This window comes from Schistocerca cancellata, chromosome 4 (assembly GCF_023864275.1).
Source record: "Schistocerca cancellata isolate TAMUIC-IGC-003103 chromosome 4, iqSchCanc2.1, whole genome shotgun sequence".
Classification (NCBI taxonomy): domain Eukaryota; kingdom Metazoa; phylum Arthropoda; class Insecta; order Orthoptera; family Acrididae; genus Schistocerca; species Schistocerca cancellata.
The window spans coordinates 735,124,023-735,141,459 of record NC_064629.1 but is presented as its reverse complement, the minus strand read 5'-3'; the positions used below and the strand labels follow the sequence as shown (position 1 = coordinate 735,141,459).

The 17,437-nt window shown below is 42.4% G+C and overlaps 1 protein-coding gene across 1 annotated transcript in view; it reads left to right on the top strand.

Moving 5' to 3' along the window:
• Positions 1 to 16,662, top strand: part of LOC126183628 (uncharacterized) — a 267,195-nt gene extending 250,533 nt beyond the window's left edge. Inside the window, exon 3 of the mRNA XM_049925750.1 lies at positions 15,758 to 16,662. Within this exon, the coding sequence (XP_049781707.1) occupies positions 15,758 to 15,927 (170 nt within the window). The 3' untranslated portion in view covers positions 15,928 to 16,662. The remainder of the gene's footprint in view (positions 1 to 15,757) is intronic.
• Positions 16,663 to 17,437: the final 775 nt, after the last annotated feature.

Sequence of the window (17,437 nt, the reverse complement as noted above, 5' to 3'; positions counted from 1 at the left end):
TTACGTCAGTGCCACCAGGTGGTAACATACTGCAGCAGATTTTTATCCCCGTTCTCTCGGCGTAAATCCTTCTAGATGATAGCACACTCATCAGATATGTTAATTCCCACACTATATACTATAGTAAAATTAGATCGGACGTCAGTATATGTTAATGTTGTACTGACAGTAAACCTATTTTCTGGGTTTCTGAAAGAGTTAAAGTGTATTAAGTTATGAATTTTATCATACATTAATCCATTTGAGGCTCTGAGAATCATAAGGGCCTAAAGCACATCACTGTCGATTTTGAGATTGTAACATTTGTTGACGATTCTGAGATATGTTGTCCTTATGGTGAGTCAGGTTTATCTGTGCTGTAGGACCCCAATGTGTATATGAAAATTCATGAAAAGCTGTATCACTGGTTTCTCTGATACTCACTTAAACGTGGGATCGACAGCGGTGAGCTTTAGGCACTTATGGATCTCAGCACCTCATTTGTATTCTAGCAAGTGACCATGTTGGTAGACATTACTACACGAATTTAATAATTTCCACAAATGGAGGACAGGTCGTGAGTTGCACTTGGTTGCCTCAGTCGGTAGAGCACTTGCCCGTGAAAGGCAAAGTTCCCGAGTTCGTCACACAGCTTTAGTCTGTCACGAAGTTTCATATCAGCGCACACTCCGCTGCCGAGTGAAAATCTCATTCTGGGAACATAAAGGTAAATTACCACGAAAAGTGAGGCGCAAAGGAATTAAGGCCTCTGACAACAGATCCTTTGATTGGGAGACTGACGAAATCAAATGAGCGTGACTACAAGCGAACATTTAACAAGAAATTGTACATTTAGCACAAGTTGTTGCGTGGATGCAGTGAAAGAATATCTGATTTTCAGAGCGAAAGTAAATTCGTGAACTAATACATCTTGTATATTTGGCCGAAAAAGTGGAAAAGCACTTACACAAAAATGCGAAATGGAGAATTGCGAAACCTTACACATCATTTCGTTATTGCCCTAAACTGTACTTAATTATGTACAAAACAACAAAATTCCACAAAAGCAATTCTTCCCTTTGTCAGATAAGTTATGCATCTTATTATTATTATTACTGTTATTATTATTGGCAGTGTATGTAGTTGTATAAACTTATTGATAAGCATCACTGTTATACAGCAGACGTTATTAATTTCCCACTCTCACACTTATCTGAATCTCAAATTTTTTGAACACGCAGAATTATACTCATGAGCTGCCACTGGTTTGAGTTGTTCAGACCAGAGTGTAGCTACTGCCGTCCACACCCGTAAACAAAATTGCGTATATGGACCACCAGTGAAGGACTCTCCCCTGTTACTAGATGCAGCTTCCACGCCTCTCCGCTCTCTGCCTGGGATGTGTTACAAGCCTGATAAATTTACGGCTTAATTAGTAGCTGACTTTGAAGTTAAAACAGTGAAAGGGTCAAGCGTGTTACTCGACACGGGCTGCGTCTCTCTCCGTACTCTGCTTCGGATGTCGTATTAGTTTGTAAATTTTTTGTGTCACTTGTGCGGGACTTGGATTCTCGGAACTATGTTGTAACAGTCTAGTGAGTCAGATACAACTTTTTATTTGTCTGCCTTCCGTAATGCCATTCGTGTTAAATACTGCATGTCAACTGGAATGATTTTCATGTGACGAACTGAATTAGACTGTTATAGCTGATTGAAAATCTCTTCTTTAGAGCGAGCAACTTTAATGATTGAACTTTATCGACAGAAACTTACAAGGCAACTCTTTCACCCTACGTAAACACTAAAGTTGGCGAGTTCTGAGAGACCACTGGCTGGAAGAAACGTTTGCATTATTCCAGTTTTAAAACGATTAGTGAGCGCACAGACTTGGTCGCTGCGAGTGTGCAGAAATTCATTCAAGAATATAATCACAGTATGTCAAAAAAAGTGTGTTAAAACCATTAATGGAGAGTAGTACTTCTCTTCCTAGTGTAAGCTGGTATTACAGATCTGCTAAGAAGGGGAAGTTGCAGTTTTCATGCAAGACACCTGAAAGAGGTCTACAATAGGATGTCGTAGGCAGACAACGTCTATTTTTTTTAGAACTATGTCAATATCACTTTGTAATCTTCTCCTCCTTCCTAATTCCACATTAGTCTGTTATGAAGATTTGAGAGGAGTGAAGATTGCTACTTTCTAGTTTACTTAGCTCGTCATGTAGAGTTGGCTCCAGTTCTTCTTGTCTAGGGGTCTGATTCTTGAAGCTGAAAATGTCACATTTTAGGTCCTCACAGTTGGACTGATCTAAATAAATTTTAAGATTTTTGTTACAGCATTTTTGTTTTTATGTAAATATATTTTTTCACATTTTAGTATATCATACAGTCTTATCATTTTTCACACTAACAAAGCCGAAATTACATTGTTCGCACAAAATACAAAAATACGTCCTATCACATTAGAGGCATGCCACAACCCTCCCACTCTGCGGAAATAACCATATTCCAAATGGTTTACAATTTTCCTTAACAAATGAATTTTTACTAGTTAGTCACATTATTACTTTCGATTATTATTTCATAAATGAATCCAGAAATAAACATAATAACCAGTACGGTATTGCGTAATTAATAAAATAAATTTTAGGTGTTCCAATAGCTCGTAATTTCATATGTTTCTAAAAAAATAATTTCAACTGTACATTCAGAACTAGTACTTACCGATCATGAATAAAGACTGAAACATTTTATAAAGTAATTCATTTTCATACATTTTAACTTGAAATATAAGATAGTGTGTATAAAATTATATGAAAGCTTTCAGAAAAGCAACTGAGATATTATTGACCTGTCCAAAATTAGAAAAATAATACTGGTATCGACGACGACTGTTGAGGAAAAGTAATGCCAGAGGAGGATGTCCCGTTACAACTTACAATAGTATGTGCAATCACTGTTGAGTGGGAAGCAAATTTTATGTTGTAACTGGAATATTGCACACTATATTGTACGCAATATACTGTACCGTATAAGGGTAGCATTGGACATTAAACGGCAATTTATGCCGACATCGAGAGAAATTCAATTCTCTCCGAACTAATACTTGCAAAGAACTGAGAAAAATGAATGAGCAAACATCAGGGAGTGTGCTCGAGGGTGTGTATAGGAGAACCATGTGGTACTTTGGGAAATGAAATCCCTGACTTCTGAGGAAACTCCAGATATCTCGATTTCCACAATAACAAAGGAAACTGAAGATTATGGTGTAATGACAATAACCAGAAATGTTTATTTTCCTTGTAGAAGTTTTCAGAACTGGCAAATAAGATCAAATCAGCTGTCCAAAAGCGATACATTTTTATTTTTCTTGCAACATCACATCACGTACACAAGATCATGTAAGCTTTCAATCAGTAATTAGTAAATAATTATTTGATTTCGTTTGCAACTGTTGTTACGGCAAGGAAATGCACAGAAAACAGCACACGAGTACCATAAATTACACAGTTCACTTGTTTACTTTGCAATTAGTTGTTGCAGCTTAAGAGTCGATGCTACAATGAATGAACCCCTTTTCCACTCTTTCGTCCTTTCTGCGTAGCTCCTGCTTGTGTTTTGCAAGACAAGCAACTCGCTTGCAATACAAACGCGTCCTACACTGAAGAGCCAAAGAAACTGGTGCACCTGCCTAATACCGTGTAGGGACCCCTGCGAGCAGGCAGAAATGCTGCAACAAGACATGCCATGGTCTCAACAAATGTCTGAAGTAGTGCTGGAGGGAAATGACACCATGAATAGTGCAGGGCTGTCCATAAATCCGTAAGAGTACGAGAGGGTGGAGATTTCTGCTGAACAGCACCTTGCAAGGCATCCCAGATATGCTCAATAATGTTCATATCTGGGGAGTTTGGTGGCTAGAGAAAGTGTTTAAACTCAGAGGAGTGTTCTTGGAGCCATTCTTTAGCAATTCTGAACGTGTGGCGTGTCGCATTGTCCTGCTGGAACTTCACAAGTCCGTCGTAATGCATAATGGACATGAATGGATTCAGGTGATAAGACAGGATGCTCACATACGTGCCACCTGTCAGAGTCGTACCTAGACGTATCAGGGGTCCCATATCACTCCCACTGCACACGCCCCACACCATTATAGAGCCTTCACCAGCTTGAACAATCCCCTGCTGACATGCTGGGTCCATGGATTTATGAGGTTGTCTCCATACCTGTACACATCCATCCGCTCGATACGATTTGAAACGAGACTCATTCGACCAGGCAACATGCTTGCAGTCATCAACTGTCCAAAGTCGGTGTTGACGGGCCCAGGCAAGGCGTAAAGCTTTGTATCGTGCAGTCATCAAGCGTACACGAGTGGGCCTTTGGCTCCGAAAGCCCATATCGATGTCGTTGAATGATTCGCACGCTGATACTTGTTGATGGCCCAGCACTGAAATCTGCAACAGTTCGCGGAAGGGTTGCACTTCTGTCACGTTGAGCGATTCTCTTCAGTCGACGTTCTTGCCGGATCTGTTTCCGGCCGCAGAGATATCGGAGATTTGATGTTTTACCGGATTCCTGATATTCACGGTACACTCGTGAAATTGTCATACGAAATAATCTCCACTTCATCGCTACATCGGAGATGGTGTGTCTCATCGCTCGTGCGCCGACTATAACACCACGTTCAAACTCACTTAAATCTTGATAACCTGGCACTGCAGCAGCAGTAACCGATCTAACAACTGCACTGCTGCTGCGTGACAGAGACAGATGGGTCCCTGTTGTCCGGTGGCGTTCAAGCTTGTAAGCTATGCCACCAGGCGATATGAGCCTGGCATCTTGATGGTGTGCTAACGGTTGGCGTGAACGGTAACAACTGCGCCTGACACTTGTCTTATACAGGGTGTTACAAAAAGGTACGGCCAAACTTTCAGGAAACATTCCTCACACACAAATAAAGAAAATATGTTATGTGGACATGTGTCCGGAAACGCTTAATTTCCATGTTAGAGCTCATTTTAGTTTCGTCAGTATGTACTGTACTTACTCGATTCACCGGCATGATTTCATACGGGATACTCTACCTGTGCTGCTAGAACATGTGCCTTTACAAGTACGACACAACATGTGGTTCATGCACGATGGAGCTCGTGCACATTTCAGTCGAAGTGTTCGTACGCTTCTCAACAACATATGCGGTGACCGATGGATTGGTAGAGGCGGACCAATTCCATGGCCTCCACGCTCTCCTGACCTCAACCCTCTTGACTTTCATTTATGGGGGCATTTGAAAGCTCTTGTCTACGCATCCCCGGTACCAAATGTAGAGACTCTTCGTGCTCGTATTGTGGACGGCTGTGATACAATACGCCATTCTCCAGGGCTGCATCAGCGCATCAGGGATTCCATGCGACGGAGGGTGGATGCAAGTATCCTCGCTAACGGAGGACATTTTGAAGTCACGCTGGTACGTTCTGTTGCTGTGTGTTTCCATTCCATGATTAATGTGATTTGAAGAGAAGTAATAAAATGAGCTCTAACATAAAAAGTAAGCGTTTCCGGACACATGTCCACATAACATATTTTCTTTCTTTGTGTGTGAGGAATGTTTCCTGAAAGTTTGGCCGTACCTTTTTGTACCTTGTACCTTTTTGTAACACCCTGTATAATCGTTGCCGACCGCAGCCTCGTAGTCTGCCAGCTTACATATCTCTGTTTTTGAATACGCATGCCTATACCAGTTTCTTTGGCGCTTCAGCTTATATTCAGTTTATATTGTCGAGCTCCAACATGTTGGTTACGAATGCAGAGTTCAAACTGTCTCGGGTATAAATATTGCGCAATAATTCTGTGCCGTTCTTTGCCACCCCTTTTTGATCAATATATTGACATAATATAATTGTGCAATAAATACTGAGCGTATGAGGAACTCCTGCCTCCAATATTCTCTGTCATCCCACATCATTGGTCGGAGACTAACAGCAGCAGGACTAGAGAATTACCGTCCCATTCGTAAGCTGTCTTTAACATTACAACACAAACGGCTGTCTGTGGAGTGCTACCGTCACCGGGAAGCAAGGACTGCTGATGAATGTCGTCGCATTTTATTGAGCGATGAATAGCGGTTCTGCACTATCCCGGATGACCGTCGGGGACCTGGGCAGCGTTTACATTCTTCCAATGTTTTAGAGAGGAACAGCGGCGATAACGTTGGCGTCGTGGTGTGAGTAGCCATAAGGGGTGATTTCGGGCTGCACCTTGTAGTCATCGAGATGACTCTGACGACACTGCAGATCATCACGAATATCCGGCGACCTCATGTTTTATCTCTCATGCGACAGTATCGTGATGACAATTTTAAACAAGACAATGTTTTCTATACATGGCTCGTGTCTCTGTGAACTGTCTGCGGGATGATGAATTACAGCCGTGACCAGTAATATCCCATCAGAATATATGTGGCTCCAGGTCGGACTTTAACACGGTCCTAGTGCCAATATCCAGGATACAAAGAACCAGTTACAATATATGTCGGCCGGCTCGCCTCAGGAGGCAGTACAACGACTTCGACACCCTTCTGAACGAATTAGTGCGTGAATTCAGGCCACAGGGTGTACAACACCATAGTGATAAGGGGTCATACTGCTAAGTTCTTCCCAAGTTTGATTCTGATTAGTAATAACTGAAGTACATCATATACCCTCACATCCGTGTAGTTTCATTTCGTTGTCTCCCCCCCCCCCCCCCCACCCCGCAATCCCCCATATCCCGCCCACGAATTCTGAACTTTTTTTTGCCAAGCAGTGTTATTTCGTGAACGATTCAAGACACTGAAACGACGCTATCGTCAACTGTTAGTGGGCAGAGGAGCACGTCATTATGTTGTGTGGGTTATATCCTTACCTCTGTATCAACTGAGGTAATGATGCAAGTATGGTTTCTGTTTAAAATGGGACAACGTGTTTTTAACGTCATTCGTAAGCTCTTGTAAACAGAAATACAGTTATATAACGCTTTTTAATGTTGGTGTTGAACTTCCGTGAAAATATGTGAAAATATCCATGCAAAGTGCTGAAATAGAATGAAAACGGGGTATCTGCTATTGCGATGTAAAAACTGCAATGAGCGTGTCCCACGCCAGGATTCCGAGTTGTATCAAACTTCTTAAGTGTTTACTTGTATTCAAAAATGCTGTTGACTTAAACATCAGCATATGGACAGATTTAAAATTGTTTTCCTAAGGCCCTCCTGTACGCTAGAAATTACCATATAACTCCATTTACAACAATGGTCCTGCGTCTTGTAAATTGGGGCCAAGAGGGATCTAAGTAGGTAAGCCTATCTTTCTTCTGCTTATACGACGGAGCCTGGCACGAAAGCCCCACTGGCCGGCTTTTGCATCGTAATAGCCGATTCTGCCTGCTTTATTTTCAACTTTAGCACCTTACTTGGATACTTCTGAGAAATATTTCAACACCAAAATTTATCAGCGTAACGTCATTGTCGTCGTCTTTTCAAGATCTTCTGAATGTCGTTTTAAAATGTATACCATTCCATTGAAAAACATACTTGCTTCAATACCTCTTTTGATGAAAGAGTTACGGGTGTTATCCATACAATAAAATTAGAGGCCCCTCTGCCAACTATCATACACTATGTGATAAAAAGTATCCGGGTACCTAGCTGAAAATGACTTACAAATTCATGGCGCCCTCCATCGGTAATGCTTGAATTCAGTATGGTGTTGGACCACCCTTAGCCTTGCTGACAGCTTCCACTCCCGCAGGCATACGTTCATTCAGGTGCTGGAAGGTTTCTTGGGGAATGGCAGCCCATTCTTCATGGAGTGCTGCACTGAGGAGAAGTATCGATGTCGGTCGCCGTTCCAAAACATCGCAGAGGTGTTCTATAGGATTCAGTTCAGCACTCTGTGCAGGCCAGTCCATTACAGGGATGTTATTGTCGTGTAACCACGCGACAACAGGTTGTACATTATGAACAGGTGATCGATCGTGTTGAAAGATGCAATAGCCATACCCGAATTGCTCTTCGGCAGTGGTGAGCAAGAAGGTGCTTAAAACATTAACGTAGGCCTGTGCTGTGATAGTGCCACGAAAAATAACAAGGGGTGCAGGCCCCCTCCATGAAAAACACGAACACACCATAACATTACCGCCTCCGAATTTTACTGTTGGCTCTACACACTCTGGCAGATGACGTTCACCGGGCATTCGCCATACCCACACCATGCCATCGCATCGCCACATTGTGTACCACTCGATACAACGTTTTTCCACCGTTCAATCGTCCAATGTTTACGCACCTTACCCCAAGCGAGGCGGTGTTTGGCATTTAGTGGCGTGATGTGTGTCTTATGAGCAGCCGCTCGACCATGAAATACAAGTTTTCTCACCTCCCGCCTAACTGTCACAGTACTTGCAGTGGATCCTGATACAGTTTGGAATTCCTGTGTGATGGTCTGGATAGATGTCTGCCTATTACACATTACGACCCTCTTCAACTGTCGGAGGTCTCTGTCAGTCAACAGACGAGGTCGGCCTGTACGCTTTTGTGCTGTACGTGTCCCTTCGCGTTTCCACTTCACTATCACATCGGAAATAGTGGACGTAGGGTTGTTTAGGAGTGTGTAAATCTCGCGTACAGACGTGTGAGACAAGTGACACCCCATCACCTGACCACGTTCGAAGTCCGTGAGTTCCGCGGAGCGCCCCTATTCTGCTCTCTCACGATGTCTAATGACTACTGAGGTCGCTGATATGAAGTACCTGGCAGTAGGTGGCAGCACAACGCACCTAATGTGAAAATCGTATGTTTTTGGGGTTGTCCGAATACTTTTGATCACATAGTGTATTTCGAAAACTCCGTTTCGATATCTTGAACCGGGCTACAAGTTTCAGGTGGTTCACTCTATATTTTGTAATCAGTAACCGACCTATACCGCTCCGGTATACTTCCCAAATGGCCTTTAAATTCGTCAATTCTGTCTCGTTTAGTACAACGTATTGAGTTCCGTCTGCCAGAAAGAAAGCCCTGTATAGAGTAAAAAATCTGGTTTGATACCGGGCAAGCTCGTATCTTTTCTTTCACGTAATGAGAATTGCAACTTTATCAAATGTCTTGCGTAAATCAAGGACCACAGCATTTGTCTGGGTGCCTCTGTCAGTGTAGCTCAACTAACTGAGTTTCACAGGATCTCAGTTTACGAAAACCATGTCAGTTTTCTTCTGAAACAGCCTGTGATGTGATCTGATTTTCAGGAAGATGGTATTATTGCTACTACCTCGTTACCTAATGGAAACGTGTGTTTTTGTGTCACAAACTGTAATTGTGCCAACATTAAAGTATGCATTCATACAATCATTATTCGACATGGTATAAATTTTCTATCGTTAGAATAATGTATCCTATGAACTCAACACTTAACCGTCTTTAAACTAAATACTAGGAAAGCGTCACTTTGAATAGATATGCCATTTTATACAGCGTGTCCCAGAAATGTTGTGGAAAACTTAGAGGGTTTGTACAGGGTTGTGTAGGAACAAATCAAAGGAGGAACCCGTGTCCGACAACATCATCCAGCGGCGCTATAGAGCGTCGAAGTTATAGACACCGGTGCTTGCCACTAGGCCGCCGCTTCATCAATGAAAGTGACTTTGTACGCTGACGGACCGTAGGCGGAACGTCCCGCAAAGTTGTTTATTATTCAGTGATAGGGACAATCACTAGTGGAGAAGACGGAGTCAGCTGCTGCGTAGACAAGCTTTGTTTCCTATGAATGCAATTCTCTGTTGCCTAGGTTGATGACGGTTTCAGGCACGAGTTCCCATTTGCAGTTTATTTTTCTCCTGTATACCGAGAAACGGAGATTTTAGGGGGTTAGAGAAGAAAAATAAACTGCGGAAGGAAACCCATGTCCGAAACTGTCATCCATTGAAGCAACAGAGCATAGTATTGATAGGAGGCAAGGTTTTCGATGCAGCAGCTAGTTCCATATTATCCACTGGCGATCGTGGTAGTCGCGATCACTGAATAACAAAAAAACAGCGAGAAGTTCGGCTTACGTTCCGTCAGCATAAAAGTCACTTTTGCTGCTGAAGGAGTGGCCTAATAGCAGGCACCGGTGGTCATAACTTAAACACTCTGTAGTGTCGCTCGATGACGTTACCGAACATGGATTCCTATCCTCGATTTGTTCCTCAAGACACCCTCTACAACCCCTCGAAGTTTGCCGCAACATTTCTGGGACACCCTGTATGTGAGTTCCTGGTGCAATTGGTGCTTGGAGCCCAGAATCTATACTTGACCACTGAAGAAAAACAAAATATAACTAATCATAGTAACTTTATATTACTACAATCAGAGTACTAATGAAAATTGCTCTGTCCAGTGTTATGTTATCGAGTTCACTAGAAGTCTTTCTGAAACGAAACTGATTTCTTTCTCTGAGCACGAGATGAGCTCTGTATCGTCAGCAACGTTATTCTGGTATCAGACTTGTGGCTCTACACCGTCAGAGTGGCGCTGTATCAACATCACACACGTCATCTCCAACGGACTCCTCAGGTGCCATTTCTCCTGGAATATCCCGGAGGAAAAGTGGCTCCGGTCGCCCGACCCTGCCCTCGGTTACACTAAAAAAAATAATTATCTTCTGTTAGTAGTTCTATTGTCACTGATATTCCTTACACTTTTGAATACTCGCATCATTGGAAAGGCCACGTCTTCATCTGGTCATAGCTCCATGTGTTGTTTCTCCATCTACAGCAGTAATTAGAAATTGCTGGTCTGTAATTCTAAACGAACTGTTTCGATTTCTACTGAATTCACTTTCTTGGTCGAGTCTTCTTGTATTTTGGTGTTCATCTACTTTAACTTACATATTCACTCCCTACCTAAATTCAATATACTGATGACTTTCAAACAAAATATGTTCAGATGTGCCTAGAGTTGTAAACTACTATAGGCTACTGTAGATTATCGTAAGTAAGCATAGATACGGTAGCTTCCCAATTAGCTTTATTCAATTAAGATGGTACAGGGTGTCCAGAAAAGGACTCCCTGATTTCAAAATTAAATATCTCGAAAACAAAGATCGATAGAGGAATGCAGTAAACGGTATGTTTATTGTGAAAGCTGTAAGAAGTTTATACAGAAGTTTGAAATAATAGTTACAAAAGCTGCTAACAGATGGCGCTGTAATCGCCATACGTAATGCCTAGTATAAATAGTGATCCGAAGCCTAGAGCGATCAGTTCCACTATTGAACGTGAAATGAGGTTAGCGCACCGAAGGAAGAGATTAAAACCATGTACTCCATTGAACAACGCGTTTTTCTGGAGCTAGAGTACCACTGGTTAGAAGAGAGTCCTACGGCAACAAGGCGAAGTTTTCAAGCACGATTTAATGTTCCAAAAGGACCCGATGCGAAAACCATTCGTACGCTCTTCGCAAAATTTCAACGAACAAGCAGCGTAACTGATGATCTAGTGGGGCATGTTGGCCGCAAGCAAACCGCAGATACGCCTCAAAATATCGCCACAGTTTCTGGAATTATTCAGCGAAATCCAATGTCATCCGTCCGTAGAATTGCATCTGAGACTGGTTTGAAGCGTTCCAGCACGCAGAAAATACTGAGAAAGAGCCTACACATGTTTCCATTCAAAATTCAAACGCACCAGGCCATACCCGCACGAGCTGTGCAACAAAGGGTTGCCATTGTTTATCAGATGCTCACAATGATTGATAGTGAAGGATTTGATGTTGGCTGCATCTGGTTTACAGATGAAGCACACTTCCACCTGAATGGATACGTGAATAAGCAGAACTGGCGATTTTGGGGTTCCGAAAAGCCATATTGATGTGAAGCGAAACCCCTGTATTCTCCTAAAGTTACTGTGTGGGCTGCAGTATGCAGCAGAGGCATTATTGGCCCTTTTTTCATCCGAGAAACGGTCACTGGTGCACGTTACGTTGGAATTTTGGAACAATTTGTCGCCACACAGCAATCGTTAGAGGATCGACCAGGTACTAAATGGTTTATGCAAGATGGAGCCCGACCACATCGGACCGAACAAGTCTTTCGCTTTCTTGAGGAATACTTCGGGAATCGAGTCATTGCTTTGGAATATCCCAAATCTACTGTTGCAGGCATGGATTGGCCTCCATATTCTCCGGATTTGACTCCCTGTGACTTTTTTTTGTGGGGCACAGTGAAAGACATGGTCTACCCGAAGCACCCCGCCACGCTGGACGAGCTTGAATCGGCGATCTCTGTGGCATGTGAATCCATTTCGGTTGAGACACTACGAAATGTGATGGCGAATTTCATTCTCCGTTTGCGCCACCTCTGTAGTGCCAATGGTGAACATTTTGAAAACATTGTGATGTGATTGTTTGCAAAGATTGTTTCAAAAATGGCTCTGAGCACTATGGAACTTAACATCTGTGGTCATCAGTCCCCTAGAACTTAGAACTACTTAAACCTAACTAAGCTAAGGACATCACACACATCCATGCCCGAGGCAGGATTCGAACCTACGACCATAGCAGTCGCGCGGTTCCGGACTGCGCGCCTAGAACCGCTAGACCACCGCGGCCGGCAGAGATTGTTTTCATACGATTATTTCACTTATGTATGCTGATATGAGCTGTACAGCGAACAGCGCCATCTGTTAGCAGCTTTTGTAACTATTATTTCAAACTGCTGTATAAACTTCTTACAGCTTTCACAATAAACATACCGTTTACTGCATTCCTCTATCGATCTTTGTTTTCGAGATATTTAATTTTGAAATCAGGGAGTCCTTTCCTGGACACTCTGTAGCTGCTTTACCTGTACGTTAGGTGTGTTGCACAGCTATTGGGTTTTATCTCATTTCGATCGTTTTGTTTGTGTATGCGATCAGCGTCCCATTAGATTCCCCTAGAAACCATAATCGTTGATCCATCTGCAAACTGCGTACGTATGTATAGAGGACTGCGTAACCTACAGAACATTTTAGTTCTACATAATTGCCCGCATCTCGTGGTCGTGCGGTAGCGTTCTCGCTTCCCACGCCCGGGTTCCCGGGTTCGATTCCCGGCGGGGTCAGGGATTTTCTCTGCCTCGTGATGGCTGGGTGTTGTGTGCTGTCCTTAGGTTAGTTCGGTTTAAGTAGTTCTAAGTTCTAGGGGACTGATGACCATAGATGTTGAGTCCCATAGTGCTCAGAGCCATTTGAACCATTTTTTTCTACATAATTATCCTCCTTAGTATTAGTTAAAATAAAAGGTATTTATAGCAAAATTGAATTTGTCAATGCTTAACTCAGGTTTTATTCGAAAATTGTTAATTTGTAACGCGAAACAGAGGGATGTTGTAGTTAAAAAAAAAATAGAGATTTGTCATATAGTGAAACAAAACGTAGATTCGACAAGGAAGTTAAATTTAGAATATGCAAAACAAAAACATATTAAACATCGCATCCATACTTTGTCGAGCTTGTATAAAACTTGTTTCTGCTATTGCTAAACAACTTTCGCACTTATCAATAGTGGAAGGAAACCTTTGCCTCTGGTCAAGATGAAGAACGTTCTGTAGACTACAAAATAACAACAATAATTATAATATTTTTTTCATCTGCAGCAACTGTAGTTGTATAAATCACAATAATCAACAACCAGTTGCATAAAAGAAATTTATTATCTTAACCGGTTTCATGCACCCCATCTTCAAAGGTTCGACCTATAGCATTATTTACGAGTGTCAACAATAAGATGCGAGTGTCAACAACAACATGCGGTCCGTCAGCGTACAACGTCACGGCTATTAATTATGCCGTGGCACTGTACTATATGTATTTTATTGTTGACACTCGCAAGGTACTAAGTGCCCAAAACCGGTTAAGAAATTAAATTTCTTTTATGCAGCTGGATACTGATTATTTCGATTTAAACAATAATTACTTAGATTGTTTACGTTTATGCATGTAAACTGTACTTGCAGAAAATGTAATTGTTTTGGTTAAAGGGCGTGCAGCTTCTTTTTTCCTTCTAAAATGCAATTTATACTTTTTAAGGATATAAAATACACAATGGACTACCACTGAACGATGTGCTGTCCTAATTACACTACTGGCCATTAAAATTGCTACACCACAAAGATGACGTGCTACAGTCGCGAAATTTAACCGACAGGAGGAAGATGCTGTGATATGCAAATGATTAGCTTTTCAGAGCATTCACACAAGGTTGGCGCCGGTGGTGACACCTACAACGTGCTGATATGAGGAAAGTTTCCAGCTGATTTCTCATACACAAACAGCAGTTGACCGGCCTTGCCTGGTGAAACGTTCTAGTGATGCCTCGTGTAAGGAGGAGAAATGCGTACCATCACGTTTCCGACTTTGATAAAGGTCGGATTGTAGCCTATCGCGATTGCGGTTTATCGTATAGCGACATTGCTGCTCGCGTTGGTCGAGATCCAATGACTGTTAGCAGAACATGGAATCGATGGGTTCAAGAGGGTAACAAGGAACGCCGTGCTGGATCCCAACGGTCTCGTATCACTAGCAGTCGAGATGACAGGCATCTTATCCGCATGGCTGTAACGGATCGTGCAGCCACGTCTTGATCCCTGAGTCAACAGATGGGGACGTTTGCAAGACAACAACCATCTGCACGAACAGTTCGACGACGTTTGCAGCACCATGGACTATCAGCTCGGAGACCATGGCTGCGGTTACCCTCGACGCTGCATCACAGACAGGAGCGCCTGCGATGGTGTACTCAACGACGAACCTGGGTGCACGAATAGCAAAACGTCATTTTTTTCGGATGAATCCAGCATCATGATGATCGCATCCGTGTTTGGCGACATCGCGGTGAACGCACATTGGAAGCGTGTATTCGTCATCGCCATACTGGCGTATCACCCAGCGTGACGGTATGGGGTTCCATTGATTACACGTCTCTGTCACCTCTTGTTCGCATTGACGACACTTTGAACAGTGGACGTTACATTTCAGAAGTGTTACGACCCGTGGCTCTACCCTTCATTCGATCCCTGAGAAACCTACATTTCAGCAGGATAATGCACAGCCGCATGTTGCAGGTGCTGTACGGGCCTTTCTGGATACAGAAAATTTTCGACTTCTGCCCTGGCCAGCACATTCTCCAGATTTCTCACCAATTGAAAACGTCTGGTCAATGGTGACCGAGCAAATGGTTCGCCACAATACGCCAGTCACTACTCTTGATGAACTGTGGTATCGCGTTGAATCTGCACTTGGCAGCTGTACCTGTGCACGCCATCCAAGCTCCGTTTGACTCAGTGCCTAGGCGTATCAAGACCGTTATTACGGCCAGAGGTGGTTGTTCTGGGTACTGATTTCTCAGGATCTATACACCCAAATTGCGTGCAAATGTAATCACATGTCAGTTCTAGTATAATATATTTGTCCAATGAATACCCGTTTATCATCTGCATTTCTTCTTGTTGTAGTAATTTTAAAGGCCAGTAGCGTATGTGCAAAACAAGCAAACAAACAAACAATTCCTCTCTGACTTAGATTTCTCCCCCTACCATTGCTACCATTACTACTGATAATCCTACCATTTACTGCGTCATTTATGTTCTGTACCAAAAGTGCCGGACCGTAGTTTTGGAGAGTGCAATTCTGGGTGTGCCTATCTATTGATGGTAGCTTGTCTGTGTCCTATTTTGCAAATTCGACATAGGAATACGGTTAATGCAGACGTGTGTCTCTGCTTTGTTGCAGCGGAGAAGCGCGCGATGCTGGCGATGCTGTCGCGCTGGCGGCCTCTGACGTCGGCGGTGTACCAGCTGCTGCGGCCGCGCACGCCGCGTCCCGCGTCGCAGGAGGCGCTGTCTGCGGAGACTCGCGGCAGCCGACGCCCGCTGGGGCAGCCCCTTCGCTGGGGCCGCTAGCCACTCCCCACTCCACGCAAACCCTCACAAACTCAAAACTCACCGCCAGCTTCCTTAGTATGTGTGCTAGAACGATGTGTATCCTAATCTAAACGTAGTTCTGTGGTCTTCGTATTAACTTGCCTACAGTAACTGCCTAAAGAATGAGGCGGCTGTTATGTACTAGTCTATGGTAACTTCTGATCCAATAAACAGCTACAAGCTCTTGTCGTTCGTTACGTAACTTCTCTCATTATGTGTTACGTATCAGGTAAATTACTGAAGACGAAGCAGTTACCATATGCCTCTACCTGTTTACTTCGTAATGTAGTTTTCAGCTAAATTCCTTCACTATAATATTTAACGTACTAGAAACTGAAGTCTAATAATAACTACGTACTAAGTATGACACAAAGAATAATGTTCTAAGAGGTTCGGTGTAGAAAAAATGTACCGTAAAAGTCTTTTGATAGTGTACACATACTCTGGATTGTAAAGGCCTTATAGTAAAAAGTTTTGTCCTCCTTTCCTCCCGAAACCATTATCGAAAACAAATACGTTTGAATATTACAATGTACTGTGTGTCTAAACGAATCATTGTCAAATTATAAAAAAATTGTAAAACTGAATCATGTTAACTATTATTTATTATTGAACTTACATGTGTATCTTAGGAAGTATCAGTATTAGTGGACAAACATCGTAACGATGGCTTCGTTTATTAACTTATGTAAAGTAAAACCGACTTTATTATAATTATTTAGAACAATTGTCTTATTTATTTCTTTATCATACCACCTCTGTCCATAAATATTTGTTTTAAATTTCAGACTTTATAAAAATGTTACGTCCCTAGTATAGTATACTGGAAACAACACAACTCATTTGTGCGTTCCCAGTCGCTAGTTGAAAAGCACACTACTAGCGGTTCTCTTACATTTGCCACTCTCTAAACATATATTCGAATAGTTACTCCATCATAGATTGAAATTTATCAAACACACATTCTACATGCATAGAACAACGGGATTTAGTTTTACGAAAAAAGAATTATGTACAGGAAAGACTGAAATAACCTCTAATTGAATAACAATAAAATGGTTAAAATGGCTCTAAGCACTATGGGACTTAACATCTGAGGTCATCAGTCCCCGAGACTTAGAACTACTTAAACCTACCTAACCTAAGGACATCACACACATCCATGCCCGAGGCAGGATTCGAACCTGCGACCGTAGCGGCCGCGCAGTTCCGGACTGAAGCGCCTAGAACCTCTCGGTCACAGCGGCCAGTGAATGACAATAAACCAGGGAATTTGGTCTTAAAGAAGCTCAGTAACAAACAGGAAGAATAAAAGGTAAAAGTCTTAAAATTCCATTTAGTATTGCAATAATGAAATTGCTGGCCTTGCATCAAAACTCACTCATTATGGAAGACTGTTTAAAAAGGCATTTGCAGTTGTCTTTGTTCATTACTGTTCCAGTAATTAGCAACATCACTCTCACTGCTTAAGCGAAAACATTTTAACATT